A 19,058-nucleotide genomic window follows, 5' to 3' on the forward strand; every position below is an offset into this window, starting at 1 on the left:
TACAGCTTTAGGGCTGCTGGTCTAAGTTAAGGCAGTTTCCCTAACATGGCCCTCTGGCTTGCAAGGGGGTTCTTGGATGGCATCTTTATTGTCTCTGCATTGTCTGCACTGGGGGAATCCTTCCTCAGTAGTATGTGGGTTTAGGAGTGCCTCTTTACTTGCTCTGTCCCTTTTATTTGGCATAAAGATGCCAGCGTGAGATGAGATTATCACCCTAAGTATGTAAATGTCCCCCACCCTCCCAGAATGAACAAATCATTCTCTTATTTGAAGTGTTGTCACTTATGTCACACCTGGACAAAAGGAATAGAATAGCAGAATAGAAGGCTGCTAAGCCTTCCCTCTTTGTGTGTGTGTGTAGAGGGAGGATTGGTAATGGACTAGAAATTGGAATTAGCAAAAAAGAGAGACTTGATGTATAAGAGTTCAGTAAATGCTCCTCCTGTGGTAAGACAGTCCAGTCCAAACTTTCCTTTTCTGGCTAGAACGCCATGCTTTTTAGCTGTCGTTTTGATGTGGTCTCTGAAGTTGTAAACCCCAGCCTGTCTACATCCCTGGATTCAGGTAGTGAGGAATGTGTTGCTGCACTCCAGGTGACCCAAGCAGGCCACAGAAACATGCTTGCATGCTTTCCTTTTATCCCTCTTTGTGCCCTGTTTGTTCAGCTGGTTGCTTCCCTTGTGTCCTTTTCCTGTGCTATCTTCACGCTGTTCTCAATTGCTAAATCCCTTTCCTGATACTAACCCCCATGCCTTCTGACTTTTCTAAGTCTCTTTTCAAAATCCAGTACTTGAATGAAGTTTATAAACTACATCCTCATCATTTTAAAATAAAATATAATGAAAAATAGATACCCTTAAGACATCAGTCTCTCAAGTAATCACATTATCTTATTGTGCTTTCTCTATCCCTTATTTTTTGTCTTAACTTAGGTTGTGAGCTCTTTGGAGAAGGTACTTCATCTGTATTGCCAAGAACCATGCATAGCTATTGTGCAGGAGAAGTGCTAAACAGTAAATATGTTCTCTTATTGCTGGCCAGTGCCTTAAGTCCAAAAGACCGGCTGTTCTGAAATTAAAAAGGCTGTTAAAGGCTTAGTTTGGTAAGATCAGTTAAGCATGAAATCTCCTTAAATTTTGAAAGAAAACAAACAGGCTTATTCTGCATGTCTTTATTCGGAAGAGCAGAAACAAAACACCTGTGCAGACATTTTTTCTGATTTACCCTCTCAGTCTATGTTTCACAATATTACTTACTTCCTGTGGACAAGAAACAGATATGTACACCTCTGCCTCGATATAACACTGTCCTCTGGAGCCAAAAAATCTTACCGTGTTATAGGTGAAACTGCATTATATTGAACTTGCTTTGATCCACCTGACTGCGCAGCCCCCCCCCCCCCGGAGCACTGCTTTACCGCGTTATATCTGAATTCGTGTTATATCGGGTCACGTTATATTGGGTTAGAGGTGTATATCTGTACCCAAGGAAGATTCACCTGGATGGATGGAGAACTGTTCTTGTTAATCTCCCCTCCCTATTTTGAGGCTTCTCCAAGCATATCATAGAGAAGGAAACCTGACAGATTCTTAAGAGGTCTTTTGAGGTTTTTTATTCCCTCTTGGCTTTCTGTACATTTACTGTACTATGCTAGATCATTTACTGAATATCATTTACAACGATATTCTGCATCTGGCTGCTGAAAGTGCCCTGGGGAATTATCACTTGATAGGTTCAAAGCATTTACACTTCTGATCACATTTCTCTAGAAGTTGTAGGATCAGTATTTGAGGATTTTGCCCTCAGAGGTTTTTGAGTTCTGGATAAAAGTAACTATACCAGTTTACAAAGACCATGCAACCTTAGTACTTTGGTCTTATGCAGATACATTATGAAATGCTGAAAGATTTTCTACCCCCTTTCTCTTGTACTGACGAGACAGAGTACTTGATGCTGCTAAGATGTCCAGCTGTCTCTCCCTCTGTTCTATTGGCTGTGCTGATTGCAGCTTGCTGAGCTTTCTTGATGGAATATTGCATTGGAGGTGACTTGCCTAAAAAAATTAAGTTTGACTCTTCTCTATTCTGACAGGTGCCTCTAGGGGAAACCCCATTAAGCAAGCTTTTACCAACCTGGCTGAAATATAGCTATTATAAATTGGCCACTCTTGAGATGAGAATGGATGTTTGTTCGTTGTCCATAGTCAGGAGGAGATTGCTCACCAGCTCAACTAAAACTGTTTCCAGGGCATACCGTATTCAAATGGAACATTTCTTATTGCTGTACAAATCTCCTCAAGTTAGAGAACAGCATTGTTCATGTGGAGAACAATTTTTTTTCTTGTAAAAAGATATTCCTCTGCATATGTCACTTTCTAAGATACCCTATCCTTAATTGAGTCTTTCAACATAACTGTTATCTTGTTTTCTGTTGGAACTATTTTACCTCTGTAGTATTTTTAAATCAGAAATAATTTTTTACTCTAACTTTAAAGTTATTCATGCTTAGTCTCTGCCAAAGATGAATTTTGTTAAATATTGTTAGTGCTTTTAAATAGTTAGCAATTTGCATGTTATAAATGTCAGGTGTAGGGAATAGATGGGAATAGTTGACTTATACTTTCTCAACCTATAATAAAATACGTGTTTCGAAAGTGTGCATGTCCAAATGCATCTGTCTTCCCACTAACCTTTATATATCACCATCTTCAGGCCCTGATCCTGCAATTTAGGGTGACCAGATGTCCTGTTTTTTATAGGGACAGTCCCGTTTTTTGGGACTTTTTTTTATATAGGCGCCTATTCCCCCCCCACCCCCACCCCGTCCCGTTTTTTCACAGGTGATATCTGGTCACCCTACTGCAATTTGATCTGTGCTTGGGAATTTCTGTGCCCATTAATTTCATTGGGACTCTGTGTAGGTGCAGGGGTTCACTTTTGCAGATCAAATTGCAAGATTCAGCACTGTTAGCTCATAAGCTCCTGAAAGCAAAGGTGGTGTTGTGTGTGCCCTCTGTATCTGGCACAGTGGAGTCCTGATTCCTGATAGAAGTCTCTGGATACTGTTGCAATATAAATGTGCTACAATAATAGCTGATGCCAACTGGATAAGCCAATGGAGTGTCTCTTCCATCATAACTATGGTGTTACTAGTGTAACTGCACTAAACTTTGCACAGTATGTAATGGTAGATGAATGGTTTTAGAAAGATAGCATGGATTATAATAGTGGCATGATGTTACACAAACACACACTTTTTAGAACAGCGATCTTGCTGTGAAACATTACTGTGAGTTATTAGTTTGGTTTTAAACACAATGTAATACCGGGATTTTAATTTCTTGCTAGTGAATTGAATTCAAAACTGCAAGACACTTTGGAACAAATAGAGGTAAGAATTAGTGTTTGGATTTTTATAATATGTGAATATTTTTACATTTCGATGTTTATTGTGACTTCCTAATTCAAATATTTTGGCGTTAGCCGTTATTGTACATTAAAATGTTGTCTCTCTCTAATGCTTTAGACACTGCAATTCATATGGAATTGTGTGCACAGAGTTAAACTCACAGTGGTATGATAGCTATACTTGTGGGCCCTATATTGAATTAAAGTTTATGCCAGCATTTAATTTTAAAGCAGTCAGAAAGGAATTAAGTTTATCTGGAATACAGCATTCTATATACTTTGTGGAAAGTCAGGTTAGTGTGTAGATGAGAAGTAGATGTAGTGTATTTTTAAAAAAATTTTCCTCATGGTCCCTTTTATTTTTCACTTCTATCTAATTAAAACCTCGACACAACTTTCCTTTTATTTTCTTCTAGTGATAGGTTTCTTCTCCATGGTCTCATTCTGTGTGGGAATGATTAAAAAACTTGTTGGATTGGTGTTGCTTTTATTTTTCCCTTTTAACACAGGCTAGGCATATTTTGTTGTTGTTTTCACTCAGATTTCACATTCCCACTTCTTTCATGGATTCCTACCTGACAAGATTCTTATTAGCAACTAACTTTTCATCTTTTGTTAATCCGACTGAACAAATTTTGAATTAATTTGAGGAAAGGGCTGCATTCACCTCTACATTCTCCCTCACTGCTTTGTAAAGTAAATCCTGCCTTGTATTAAATTCTGCTGAAGCAGCAGTGATTCACAGGTAGTTCATGATTAACAGTCAAGCTCTTGATTGTTCAGGATACACAGGTGAATGACAGAGCCTGGAATGGATTTTAACTGGTAGACTGCAACTTTATTAGCTTAACAGTGGGTAGGGATGGTATGTGCTCACCCATCTCTCATATCAGGCATTTAACTCAGTCTGGTGTGGGGGTTACTAAGCTCTAACCAAATCACCAATAACTTGGGGTGGACCTATTCGCCTACCCCCCTACACCCAGGACTCAGGTGGATAGAGACGAGTACCAAGAGGGATCTTTGTCTGCAAAGAATTCAGGCTTCTCTTCCTCTTTACCGGTGCAGGGTCTACCAGTGAAATCTCAGGTCTCATTTATCTGTGGGAGCTGGCCATTTTAGCCTTTATCCACATTGGACAGTGGCCACAAGTTGCAACAAACTGCACGTTTCTATATCTCTTAATATTAGATTTCCAAATCCTAGTTGTCTTTACCCCACCAGTGCTTCCACAATGCTGGGAGGAAGGTGAAAAACCCAATATTTTGTATTTGCTCTGGTTCTTTCTGCTTTGAGGTCAGACTCTAGATGATTGAATAGTAGTCTCTTCTGGTCTTTAAAAACAAACAAACAAAAACAATAAAAAAAAATCTATGAATCATATCCCCCATGCTCTGTTATTGTCCCAATCTATTTGCCTAGTCCATTCCACTCTCCCCTTCTGTTCCCTGTCTCAGTATTCCTCTGTCCCAACTCTCAGTCCTAGTTTCCTTCCCCCTTCACCAGCCTGAAAATCCCCATTCCAAGTTGTATATTCCTAGGCCTTTTGTCCCAGTTTACTCCCATCTGAACCTGGCATCCAGCTTTTGTTCCATGCACATTTGAATCAGGCAGCTTCCTTCAGAAGGCTCTCTGGGCATCAGCAGTGGGGAGTACTGAGAGCACAGGAGAGACACACTTTAAGTTCTGATTCCTGGCTGCAATTGCAGAGGAAGTCCTGGTTGGTCCCAGGCTGGAGCATGCTCAGTGTGGATTGAATCTTTGGAGTTTTCAGCTGCAAAGCTGTAACAAGTCTCTATGGAGTGTGTGCAAATTGTGATTTGTGTGTTTGTTTATTTTTAAGGCTTATAACTTGGCCAAATTTGGGTGGATTTTCATGGGTCTGGCAAAACGCACATAGCTGACATGAAGACCTCTTGCTGCCCCTGCCAAATTACAAGTCCCTGCTCCACAGTATTGGGCAATAGAGCTTTTCAAAGAAGTCTCCAGAATCTTTTTAACATGAGCAAAACAACATATTTTTCACGAGTCTCAATCTTAGACATGGCTAGGCCATTTTGGCTGAAATACTGCCAAATAATTCAGCCTGAGGCAGTCATTTGGCCTGAAAGATTTGTGTCTAACTTATTAAAATTTATCCAAGTTAAAAGAATTGAAAACCTGGACTTACATTGGGAAATGTCGGGCTACCTTAATAGATGATGCTACCAGCCCCTGTAATAAATATGGATTAGAACACCATATTGTAATAAAATAACTCCTTGAATTCCTTTTATTGAATGTTTAACATTTACTTCTTTAATTACATTAGGAACAATTAGATGTAGCCCTCTCCAAAATATGCAAGAACTTTGATATCAATCATTATACCAAGGTGCAGCAGGCTTACAGACTACTTGGAAAGACACAGGTTAGTACTTTATTTTCTTAATAAAATATGAAGAATAATGCTACCACAATATAAAGTTGGAAAGGACTACCGTGGAAACGTATTTATTGACAGCCCTCTATCTTGTTGCATATGTGTTTATAAAGACTTTAGCAATGCTCATATTTGTTGTGATAGCTGGCATGGTAATGCAAAATGTCGCTTGTGGTCAATATGGAGCTGTTGTAGCCATTCCATACTGGAGGTTGCAGCTGAGTTTAAACCCCATTTATGTAACTGTCTTGCCGATCTAAGACCTTGGATAGGATTGCAGTACAGGCGAGTCTCATCTTACTCTGGGGTTATGTTCTGCTGTCAGCGCGTAAAGCGAAAATCGCGTATAGTTAAAATTACATTGAGTGTAATGGCGGGCGAAATCGCCCGCACTACAGGTACAGTATTTAAATTGTTGTTGTTCTCTGTTTTTTTTGTTTTTGCCGACCGCGCAAAGCTGAATTCGAACATGTTAAATGCACGTAAGATGAGACTCGCCTGTAATAGACAAGCTTGAGGAGGAAAGTTAGGTTGAGGTTTGTATTGTGGTGATGGTGTCTCTAGGTTATCATTAAAACAGCCCTCCAGGGAAGGGATAGTCTGGACACTAACTCACGGTTTCTGTGTTCTGTTGAGGATGAGGAAGGACTTAGCCCATTTCTTCCTGGTCATGAATTTATCTGGCAATGTGTGAGGCCTGGTTGACCTTAAAATGCTAATTTTTTAAACAGTGCCTTCATCTGTGAGGATTAGCTCATTTCAGTGTTTTGTTATGACGGCAACATAATTTTTCAAGTGTCTGTACATTCTTTTTTTTTTTTTTTGGGGTGCTTTGGTTTTGGTTATATTTCATTTATTAACTTAAAGAATTTTTCAAAAGTATTAAAATACTCTAACATAAGCAGTTGTGTTAAGAAAAATGAATTTAGCTTTCCCGTGCCAGTGGTGGTCTATCAATTTTTTTAATGTATTTGGAAGTATTAACTCCTTTATTAAATGTGAGGCTTCAAAAGTAAATATAACCCATCTGTGGTTCCAAAGTGTAATGTATGCTATGTTGGGAAATGTCAATAAGCAAATTAATCAAACATACATGAATAATTAAACATGTTTTAATGAACGTGGCTAACTTGTGAGAGTTTTCTGATCAACAGAACGAAACAGCGAATAGTATTTTAGAACTTACATATATTATAAATCAGGAACTTTTTTTTCTTAGCTGACGTTACTGAGACTGCAGTATTGGCTATATTTTTATTTTAAAGATGTCCATTCTAGACTTGTCCTGAAAAACACTTCAGTATTTGCAGAGCACAGAATGAAATCTCCCTATTTCAATTGCTGTTTATTTTGGATAACTTTAGTACCAAACCTTTTTAAGGTTTTCATTTTTCATTCTATTTAGATTATCTAATTCAAACTAGGTTTAGTGAAAATGATCTGATTATTTGCTTTTCTGTTCTATATTTGGAAAGAAGCAGAATGGCGTTCATATCTTACTCTCTTCCATCAGTAACGGGGGAGAAAGATAAAAGGCAACTATTAAAGTTAAACACTCTTAACTCCGCGGGACCATTAGAGTGTGTGTGTGTGTTTAAAAAAAAAAAAAAAAAAATATCTTGGAAGTTCCAGAGGACTGGAAAAATGAATGTTTTACCAATATTTAAAAAGTGTAGTGGGAAGACCCAGGAAACTATAGGGTAGTTAGCCTGATCTAGATCCCAGGCAAAATCATGGAAAATCTGATAGGGGATGAAATTAGTAAAATATTAAAGGTGTTAACATATTTAATGCCACTCAGCATGATTGCATGGAAAATAGATTACAAATTTAGCTGATAAATCTTAAAAAAATAATTGTAAATGGGAAATAGTAATCAATTTTTTTTTTCCCTAGTGGGATCCCACAGGGATCTGTACTCACACCAGTGCTATTCACTATCTTTAGTAATGATCTGGAAGAAAATATAAAATTGCTGGTAAAAACTGTAGATGACACAAATTGAAGTGGTAAATAATGATAGGGACTGATGGAAAGTAGAAGACCCACCGAGACTGCATGGTAATGTGAGCTCATTTGAACAAAACATGTTTTAACAGAGTCAAATGTTAGGTTATATATCTAGGAACAAAGAATGTAGGTCACACTTACAAGGTGGGTGAATGTGTCCTGTAAAGCAGTGACTCTGAAAAGGACATAAAGGTCTAGTAGATAACCAGATGAACTCAACCAATCAATGTAATGCTCTTCTGCTTTTCTTTCCTTTTTCAGACAGCGATGGACCAACTACATATGCACTTCACTCAAGCCATTCACAACACAGTGTTTCAAGTAGTTCTTGGGTACGTAGAGCTGTGCGCAGGAAACTCGGACACCAAATTTCAGAAGCTACAGTACAAGGACCTCTGCACAGTACGTGTTAACATAGTTGTCTTACATAGTATTTGCATACTTTTTTCATTGCTTATAACCTTTAACATGTCTCATTTTAAGATTGTGTGTGGATATTATGGTTATTAAAATGATCTTAATTTCAGCTGTTATTACAATCACTTAATAAAATTTGCATAGAGTTAATGAGAGACTAGTCCATCAAAATCTTGTGTTGGTTTGGATTAAGATACTTGGTACTTTGAGATTCAAAAGTGTGATCATACACTCAAACTTAAATTAGTGTTAAAAAAGAGACAGAAATTGCAGACTACAAATAGGAGTTAAGCACTTCATGCTGCTGCATTCAGGGCTTGATGTTGTACCCACTGAAATTAATAGTGGTATTGCCATTGACTTCAGTGAGTTTAGGATCAGGCTCTCAGTTGGAATAATGCTGTAACAGTGCATTTCACTGAAGGCTTGATCCAAAGCTGATAGAAGTAAATAGGAATCTTTTCTTCTAATTTTGAGTCAGGTTCATAATTCCAACAAATTAAAGATAGATCCATATATGGCTGTAATACTGAGATTCAAAAGCCTGATTAAAGGAGGTTTACACAATGGGATTACAATACATTTTCCTTTAATCAGCACGCTTGCATGTGCACATGCAGTGTATTTGTGCTATGTATCTGTGCATATCTCACTTTTGAAAAAATTAAAATGTCTTGAACATATGATGTAGAATTTTATTCTATTTAAAAAACAGAAAACCAATTACAAGGTTTTCCTTTCCTCAAAATATTAAATTAATGTATAAATAGCATCTATTACTGGGAATTTTCTCAAATATTTTATTAGAAAAAATGATTGTTTTAAATGCTACTTTCAATACACTTTTTAGCTTGCTTCATTTGTTATCATACCATTAAACTCTGAGGGATTTCATTACAGACACTCCCTGACTTATGCAAGCATTCCTGCCTTGTGTAACTCAAATTTTGCGTAAGTCAGAAATGTATACCCGACAATTACACCAAACTCCCCCACCCCCAAAAAACCCCTCCTATTTCTAGCTTACGGAAAAAGTTCCGTAAGTGCAGAGCTGTGTAAGTCGGGTTTGCGTAACCTGGGGGCTGTCTGTACTCTTTGAAGAAATAGTGGAAAATTAGTGAGCTCAGAGGTGCTTCAGTTCATCCAGATATTGACATGAAACTTGAAAATGTGTTTCTAGATTGAAGGTACTGAAAGAAATTTGTGTATCACAGATTGAGCCCTCAAATATTCTCACACTTGACCAAACCTTAACTAACTCAAACTTCTGACCAACTCTTTCAGTCATTCTATTAAATCACAGTATAGTAGCAAAAAGATTAAAATTCCTTTGCTGATTATTGTGCTGCTCTTTCATTTCTTAGAAATGTTCTGGCGTTGCTTAGCTTTAACCAGTAAACACTTCTGCATTTAAGATTTTTTTTTTTTATTATTTAATAGGACACTCATGTTGATTTCAGGCCAAAAATATATTTTGTAAAGAGGTGTACTGACCCTAAGATCTGTGGTGCTGGGAAGCTGCTTTTCAAAGCACCTTCAGAGGAGAGAGAGGGCTTATCCAATAAAGCTCACTGTCTCCACCATCATCCAGAAGGCTGGAGTAGAGAAGTGGCAGGGTCCAATGGTGGATGGCATTTCCATTCTACAGATAAACTGAGGCACAATATCGTAAAAAGTATGAAGACACCAAATCCCTTGCTCTGTTCACTAGACCAGTGGTTCTCAAACTGTGGGTCGGGACCCCAAAGTGGGTCAGGGCCCTGTTTTTAATGGGGTCAGCAGGGCTGGCATTAGACTTGCTGGGGCCCAGGGCCAAAGCCTAAGCCCCACCGCCCAGGGCCAAAACTAAAGCCCAAGGGCTTCAGCCTGGGATGCTGGGGCTCAAGTTACAAGCCCCCGGCCTGGGGCTGAAGCGCTTGGGCTTTTGCTATGTTCCCCCTGCACAGGGCAATGGGACCCGGGCTTTGCGCTCCCCCCCCATCACTCCACCCAGGGCAGTGGAGCTCAGGGGGCTCAGGCTTCGGTCCTCCATCCTGGGGTTGTGTAGTAATTTTTGTTGTCAGAGGGGGTAGTGGTGCAATGAAGTTTGATAACCCCTGCACTAGACTATACTCTCTTTCAAGTCCACTGCTTTTTCATGTTTCATTCTCTTAAACTTCTGATTTTTTTTTTTTAAACTTTTTGAAAACTTGTTAGCATTGCTTTTTAAAGTTGAATTCTGCTGTTTCCTCTCCCTTCTAAGACTTTCTAAGGTCCTCTGTAGTGATTCCCTTTCTGCACTGATATTTGCAACACTACCTAATTTAATTGTTTGCAGACTGTAGTAATGTGCTGGTCCAATTTCTTTCAGACTCTGTTAACTGTTTGTTGTTGGTAGCCTCCACTCATGCTTACATGCTTACTATGTAGAAAGATTTGCATATTACTGAAAATTCTCAATTCCATGTTTTCTTAAAACAGCTTACCTTCTCTGAATTACAACATGGTTTCATATGTCATTAGCTTAATTTATTTTCTTTCTTTGTGAACAAAGCAAATAGCTGATATTTTCAAGTTATGTGGCACTTCAGAGGTTAGTGTCTGATCTCTGTATAAAGAGATTTGATGCACTGCAAAAGATGTCCCTATATTTAAGGCACAATGAATATGGCAATAGTTCTTAAATATGGTGTGATGTTGATTTAAAATTCTTGAAACACATTTTTCACTTTCTTGGTAAATTCTATGTATCTCAAGGACCTAGTGTAAAGTGACAATTAAGGCTAGTATTGGTATGTATCTCAAATGATTCTGTAAAATGTTGGCTGTACAATTAGTTGGTTCATTTTTTGATATTCTAATGAAAAATGTATTTTTTCAATAAGACTCATTCTCAGGTTGTGAGCCAAAAGGAAACCCTTTCCCCCCTCTCTATTTCCACATCTGAACATGGACTTTTGCACAAATCATGAAAAGAATGACTTTGTGCGACAATGATTGCAGAAACTTACCAAAATGCTTAATGTAAAATTGCTTTAATTCATGCCAAAAGTCAACAATGATACAAATCCAACAAACAGGTGTCTCTCAAAATTGGGCTTCCCTTATTCCTCCACAGGACTGACAATTCCTGAGTTACTTTCTGGATTTCAAATCTGCCCCTCTGAGTCTACTTCAGTTGCTTCTTTCCCCAGGTACTTCAATTATTTCTCTCCCTGGACTCAAGGTTTGGAGCTCCCAACTGAGAGTTAAGTTTTTTTTAAGATTAAAAAAAAAAAAAAAACCCTCTTGCTGTTCAACGCTCCCCACCCCCAAACAATAGGCTTTTATGGTGTCTTCCTATTGCAGGATGGGGTGTCTAAGTCTGCCCATTGGTGGAACCAGTTCTTTGACTAGGCCTAGTTAGGTTTAAATGTAATTGCCTGTTGCAGTACCTTTATAGGAGAAGTAAAACTGAATAAAACTTTCAGGTTGGAACATTACAGCAATTCTATTTCATTCCCACTTCCTCATAAAAAGGAACCCACTACATTCAGCACTTGTATCAAGGTTGCCAGGTAGTAAGTAGGCTGAGACTAAAAAAATCAGCTTTATTTGTCTGTATTTAATGGAGCGAGGACGCTGTATGTTCATCACAATGTAAAATCAAGAAACTTTTTACATAAAAGTAGCTAATCAGCCACAGGCTGCTTAGTCAAATTAAACATTTTCAGTCATATTACATTTTAAATCTTCCTTTTGAGTAGATTTACTGTTGTGATTTTCTGGAAATCTTTCTGATGAACCCATTTGACTCTGTTTGTTGTGTGTTCTGGAATGAAATTCAGAACGTTTCCAAGGTCATTTGCTTGCATAACAAAAACTTAGGCCGAATCAATAGTTTTAGGATGCTGTGATGGCACTTGCAGATTCCTTAAAAGTACTCTTGTCATTCTTGAATAGTGACTGTTGGAGTCCCAGATGTGAATATCCACACTTGAGAAACTGTTTTCAAAATTTCCTGAATTCATGTTCTATGATGTAATGGTTTTTTACCACTAAAAAATCCTGTCTATAAAACTTCAGTGAAGCCTGTATATGGAATGCTAAAGTGTTTGTCTGTATTTTGCACTGAATCTACCATAATGTATACTATCTATTTATTTTATATGTATACTTGACTCTGTTTTGTTCAGAAGTCAGGTTTGATTGCATGCTAATGTACAAAAGCATTATTTTCTCTTCTCTGGTTCTTGGCCATGTATAGCATATTGCAAGCCAGTCTCCTTTTAACTGTCGTTCAATTAACTTCCTTGCTGAGCTTGTTTGTTCTGCGGGCATGTTCTGTCCGAACTGTTACCCATCCTTCTTTCCTGTTGATTAGCTCTGCAGCAGACATGCTTTGAGAGACGTTCCCTATATATTTATTTTTGTTTCCCTGAGCCTAGTTCAAAGAAATTCAGCTGTTCATTTTACTTATCTGCCTTGTGAAAATGGATTTATTTTGGGACCTAATCAGTATTGTTGTCTTCTGTCTAAGCTTGCTGGCTGTCTTGAAGTTGAAACATCTCCATGTAGAGATCTGAAAGATTTAAGTTTTTGTTCTTAGTTCACTGTTTCTCAGTATGTTTTTATATTGGTTCTTGCCAACTACGCTAGAAGCACTATGGTTACTGGTCAGTGAATGGACCAGCATGGTTCCCCACATGCTAAGTGCTATTTATATGGATTTATTCAATCAAACTGGATTATGTTTCTTGTAATGCATGACCACCTTGAGAATTCATTATGTCAGGAGCACATTAAACTGTCTAAAGCACTAATGTATGAATACTGTTTGAAGTAACATTATAGTTTTGAAAGATCATTTACATTCATATGGCACAAATCAATCCAAATTATTCTGCATCCCCTCACAAATGAAATGCAGCCAGTTTTGATGTGGAATATAGCTATTTTTAGCAGCGCAGAGCAACTTACATAACCATTTAGGGGAGGTAATAGAGAATGACACAGCCAATTGAAATGGCAGGGTAGCTTGCTGAGTTAGGCAAAATAATAAATGACAGAATTGTAGGGCCTTTTTTTTTTTTTTTTTTTTTGCAACTGAATCACATTGTTGACTCATCACTTTGTGATCCACTATAACCCCCAGATCCTTTTCAAACGTACTACCACTAGCCAGTTTTTCGCCATTTTGTAGCTGTGCACTTGATTTTTTTTTCTTCTTAAGTGTAGTATATTGCACTTGTCTTTATTTAATTTCATCTTGTTGAATTCAGACCAATTCTCCAATTTGTCAAGATCATTTTGAATTCTAATCCGGTCATCTAAAGTGTCAGCAACCCCTCCCAGCTGGTGTCACCTGCAGATTTGTTATCTAGGTCATTAATGAAAATATTGAATAGTACCGGACCCAGGACAAGCCTCTATGTGACCCTGCTTGATACGTCTCCCCAGTTTAACAGTGAACTCTTGATAACTACTCTTTGAGTATGGCCTTATAGTAATTTCACCTAGAGCATGTTTTTTTAGTTTAGTTTTAGTGTCATGTGAAACTGTGAAAAGCCTTACTAAAATCAGGATATATATCACATCTACAGCTTCCCCCCCTATCCACTAGGCCAGTAACTCTGTCAAAGAAGGAAACTAGGTTGGTTTGGCATTATTTTTGCCAAATTCATGTTGGATATTACTTAACACACATCCTATAGGTGGTTACATATTGATGATAATTTGTTCCAATATTTTTCCAGGTATCAGTCAGACTTTCTGATCTACAGATCCCTGGGTCGTCTTTGTTCCCCCTTTTAAAGATATAGGTACCATGTTTCTTCTTCTCCAGTCCTCCGAGACCTCAACTGTCCTCCAGGAGTTCTCAAAGATAATCACTAACGGTTCCAAGATAGCTTCAGCTAGTCCCTTATGTACCCTGGGATGAATTTGATCAGGGCCTGCCAACTTGATTATGGCTAACTCATTTAAATACTTTTTAACCTGTTCTTTCCCTGTATTCCTTCCCCATCATTGTTAATATTGTGTTAAGTATCTGGTAGCAATTTAATATAAATAAAATATAATACTACAAAATTTTGCTCTTAGTTTTGGCAGTATATATAGTGTCTATGATATGTTAGTGAATAACATCAGCAGGAGTCTTTTTCTGCTATCTTAAAAACAGTGCCATCTTTTCTTCATGTTTTAGAGAGGACTAGTGCTAAAACTTAGTATTTGATGGCAGTATGGTTGTTGGAGATTGTACTCGGAGGTGCCCCGCTTATTTACAGTGTGCAATTCTGTTGACTTGATATGAAATCTGCCCAGAATTAACATTAATAATAAAAAAGCTGAGAAAGGTTTAATGATTAATATGAGGTCTCAAGATACTTTCATCAGGGACAGATATCAACTCTAAAGAATGATCCTCATGAGTATTTAATCACTGGCAGAGTATAAGTGAATATGAATGGCCTGAGCAGTGTGTGTTACAACCAGGAATATTACTCAGTGATAGAGACAAGTGAACATGATTGAGTAGAAAATAAAAGTATGCTTCCATTTCAGATTATAATGCTTTCTGATAAAGTTGAGAAAAGGGAAAGGCTTAAGTAACCTCCACATATATTTATTTGTACATCTCTCCAGTTTAGTATTTGCTATCAAACCACACTTAATTTTCAAATGATTACCCTCTTTTTCTTCAAACTTCCTTTGGCCACTAAGGATTTTCAATGTTAGGAAACCACAAACAATCAATAGATAATCAAAAGATGTGAATCCCTTGGAGTGAAACTGGTGCTAAGGTTTTAGCCCTGTGTATATAGTATTTGGTAATTTGGATAGGAGTCCATTATTCTGTTTGTTTAAAACAGAATGGCCAAGGCTTTGACACATTGATTTTTACGTGAGTGGGTACCTCATATGTTCGAAGCCTTGTACAGGCATTGAACAAACTTCACTGAGAATTAAAAGTTACTTTGTAGGTGGCTAATGAAGGAGTATAGTGAAAACATAATAGGCTTTGCAAAGTAATTCTAGTGTTTGACTTTGGGTAAAGAAATAGCAAAAATGTATGAACTACTCACCACAACTCAATTCACCTAATTTAAGTGTTAATTTCAGGCCTAGCTGAGAACATTAAACCATGAACATCATAAAGCAACAGCACTCTAAAATGCAGACTCAATCAGACACATTCTTTCAAATTTTCATCCAGCTCTAAGGCTTTGCCTCTTGATAAACTCATCGTTCCGATTCATTTGCTGTCATCATATATATTGCATGATCTCTGTGCTCTCCCTGCTGGCCCTTACCAAATAGGCGCTGAATTTGAGGAGATGAATGTATTTGGTTTCTTGCTGCATAACCCCAGTGTATAAATAGGTAGTGTATTCAATTAAAGCCTTTTTATGAGGTTGATGGTCTGCTCTCCAATGAAATCTTGAAACACAAATGTCAGTCTTTGAGGGGGTTTTGCTTAGCCTTCAATCTGGACAGTTTGGTCCCAAACCAAGTTGGCCTCGAGATGCTACTGCACATATTTGAAATAATTTAATTACTGTGGTGCCCAGAGCCTTTAACCGAGATAGGGGCCCCATTGTGCTGAGCACTGTGCAAACGCAGAGAGACAAAACCTGCTTTGAGGAGCTTACACTCTAAATAGACAAGGCAGGAAAAGGGGTGAGAGAGGAAACAGAGGCACAGAGAGAGAAAGTAATCTGTCCAGCAAGGTCACCCAGTGGACCAATAGCGGAGCCAGGGGCAGAGTCTAGATCTCCAAACTCTGTCCTGTACCCTTTCCAATAGACCACGCTGCCTACCTTTTTATTCTGACTGTGCTAGAGATACAATTAGGATAAATACATGTGAAATAAATGTTTGGCCTTGGTCCAGTTTCTAGTGAACAGTGGTCCAAATATCAAAACCAGCATCTCAACAAATTAGTCCTTGTAGAGAGCCAATCATTGCGTGGACATTCACAGATTGATGTATTCCCCTCCAAAACAGGAATGACTGTGTAAACTTTTAATGGTGTAGTTTGTATTGTATCTGTTCTGCAACCAATATAAGACCTAAAGCAACTCTGTCAAACACTCTTATTTGAAACTAAAACTTGTAAATATTAAGCACTTCACAATCCTATGTTGGGTAACCAATGGCAGAACAGCTTCTTCTTTTGTTTATTTGGAAAACTGAGCCAAACTGTTAGTTTTCTCACAGGCCTAACTTTTTTCTTTTGTATAGCATATTACATCAGACAGCTACATTCCATGTCTTGCTGACCTCTGCAAAGCACTCTGGGAAGTCATGCTCAGTTATTATCGAACAATGGAATGGCATGAGAAACATGACCGAGATGAGGGAACTGTTTCATCTTCTGGTAAGATAGGACTTTTGAACTAATTCTGTTTTGTATTTTGTTGTTTGAAAACAAACTTTAAATGTTCAAGTTATTAGTTTCTACCCAGGTAGTTCTGTGGCCCTGTCCCACTAGTATAGGGGTCGGCAACCTTTCAGAAGCGGTGTGCCAAGTTTTTATTTATTCACTCTAATTTAAGGTTTCGTGTGCCAGTAATACATTTTAATGTTTTTAGAAGGTCTTTTTCTATAAGTCTAATTAAAATAAATAAATAAATATAAAAATAACTAAACTATTGTGTGTAAAGTAAATAAGGTTTTTAAAATGATTAGGAAGCTTAATTTAAATTCAATTAAAATGCAGAGCCCCCCGGACCGGTGGCCAGGACCCAGGCAGTGTGAGTGCCACTGAAAACCAGCTCTTGTGCCGCAGGTTGCCTACCCCTGTGCTAGTATCATAAATGTTGTTTGTTTTGCTTATCTCAAGTATGTGGTTACTATCGGAGCCGGCTCCAGGCACCAGCCCTCCAAGCATGTGCTTGGGGCGGCATCTGGAGGGGCGCAGCGCTCACCCGGGGAGAGCGGGGCCGCGGCCGGGCTCGCCGCCTGTGGCCGGCGCTCTGGCCGACCGGGGAGAGCGGTGCCACGGCCGGGCTCGCCGCCCTCCCCACGGTGCTCTGGCCAGCTGGGGAGAGTGGGGTCACAGCCAGGCTCGCCGCCCTCCCCCTGGCGCTCCCGCCGGCCTGGAAGAGCAGGGCAGCCCTCCCCCGGCGCTCCAGCCGGCCAGGGAGAGCGGGGCCACGGCCAGCCTGGAAGAGCGGGGCCGCCCTTCCCCGGTGTTCCGGCCGGCCGGGGAGAGCGGGGCCACAGCCGGGCTCAGCGCTCTTCCCTGCTGCGCTCCCCGGCAGGGGGCGGCGGGAGGCTTTTTTGCCTGGGGCGGCCAAAATCCAGAGCCGGCCTTGGTTACTATGGTTTACATATGTATAGTCTCTCTCTCTCTCTCGCTCTCTCTCCAATTTAGAGAGAGAGAGAATAAGTAATCAGATTCTTTATTAAACTATCCAGACTTCAACTAGAGTGGGTCACTTCTTAACTTCAATTTTTTTCCTTTAACATTGTCTGCTTGCATTTGGAGTCATTATTAATCCATACTTCCTTGAATTTAGTATAGAAAAAACAAATACTGCTGAATACTTGAGTGTTTTAAGCAATTTAAAGTTTTTATTGTAAAATTATTCGAAGCTTCATATATAAAATGGACAATTTTAAGGGCAGCAACTGTATCTTAGGTGAGAAACAGGCAAGGTATCAATTTCATGTTTCAGATTTCTTGGAACTGTGTCAAAATGTGTACAACAGATTTTAAGTTTAGTAAATTGGGCTACTGGGATGTTTATTGGGGGGAAGTAGCTTTAAAACTGAGGAATATGATTCTCTGTTAATCAATTTAATTATTTTTTGAAATGTTTTGGAAGCGGTTCTCCTTACTACAGCCTTTGTCATCTTTGCTTAGTCCGATCTTTGCGCTTCTGTGCCAACTTACAGACCTGGAACTGCCACCCTAAGGCCTGCAATGCTCCTTCACTTTACTTCCAGAAAATCCAAAACCTCTGCCTTAAAACCTACCTGTTCCATGGCACATTGACTACGGTATCATGTTGTCCTAGTACATTCCTTTAGCATTCCAAGCACTTGAACCTGTGTTTGTCTGGCCCAGTCCTCTTATACACACATTGGGCTGTACATAACTTGAATTGACGAGAATATCTAAAGACAAACATTGTCTACATTCCTGTTAGCCAAGATACTTGGATATGGCAGTAGTCATAAAGTGAAATCCTGGCGCCATTGAAGTCAATGGCAAAAGTTCCATTGACTTCAACTGGAGAGGATTTCACCCATAGTCTTTATATCTGCAGACCAGTAGAAACAATAGTTTCTCTCTCTGACAGGCATTTCTGGCAATGCTATTGCAGATATTTCTCCTTTTCTGATGTAAAAAACATGATTTGTGTAAAACAAGTAAAATATTGTCATCCTTTAGACTGAACTGTGAAGAAATAATAAAAACGGAGGAATGAGAAACAGGAGAAAATGGACTAATCTTACCACTGTTTCTATCATTTGAAATCCACCCCTGCTTATAAACATATATTTTAAAGTCACTTACCCAGGGGATTAGGTATTAAAATTAATTACATTTGCAGTCATTGAGGTTGCCTCCCTACTTCAAAGTTTAAAGCATAATAAAAGTATTTTTTTCTTCTAAGGGCCTTTAATATATTGCGTAGAGTATTTTTAAAATTAATGTGGGCTAATTTATTAAAAATTATTGCACATTAATGTTTTCTCAGTATGACTAAATTAAAATTCAGATGTTTCTTTTGATGTGTACCTTAGGGGGAAAAAGTCTTTATTAATCCCCTTTTCTGTTCCATTTTACATTATCAGTAATACTTTTAAATATTTAAAGCTGCTTCAACATA

The 19,058-nt window shown here is 38.6% G+C and overlaps 1 protein-coding gene across 6 annotated transcripts in view; it reads left to right on the forward strand.

Moving 5' to 3' along the window:
* Nucleotides 1-19,058, forward strand: part of VPS50 (VPS50 subunit of EARP/GARPII complex) — a 170,139-nt gene that overhangs the window by 44,502 nt on the left and 106,579 nt on the right. For all 6 annotated transcript variants that reach the window (XM_034760445.1, XM_034760446.1, XM_034760447.1 and 3 more), the window contains 4 exons: nt 3,348-3,390; nt 5,719-5,817; nt 8,101-8,241; nt 16,459-16,594. In XM_034760445.1, coding sequence (XP_034616336.1) covers nt 3,348-3,390; nt 5,719-5,817; nt 8,101-8,241; nt 16,459-16,594 — 419 coding nt within the window. The remainder of the gene's footprint in view (nt 1-3,347; nt 3,391-5,718; nt 5,818-8,100; nt 8,242-16,458; nt 16,595-19,058) is intronic.

The sequence above is a fragment of the Trachemys scripta genome, chromosome 2, assembly GCF_013100865.1.
Source record: "Trachemys scripta elegans isolate TJP31775 chromosome 2, CAS_Tse_1.0, whole genome shotgun sequence".
In the NCBI taxonomy this organism is placed as follows: Eukaryota; Metazoa; Chordata; order Testudines; family Emydidae; genus Trachemys; species Trachemys scripta.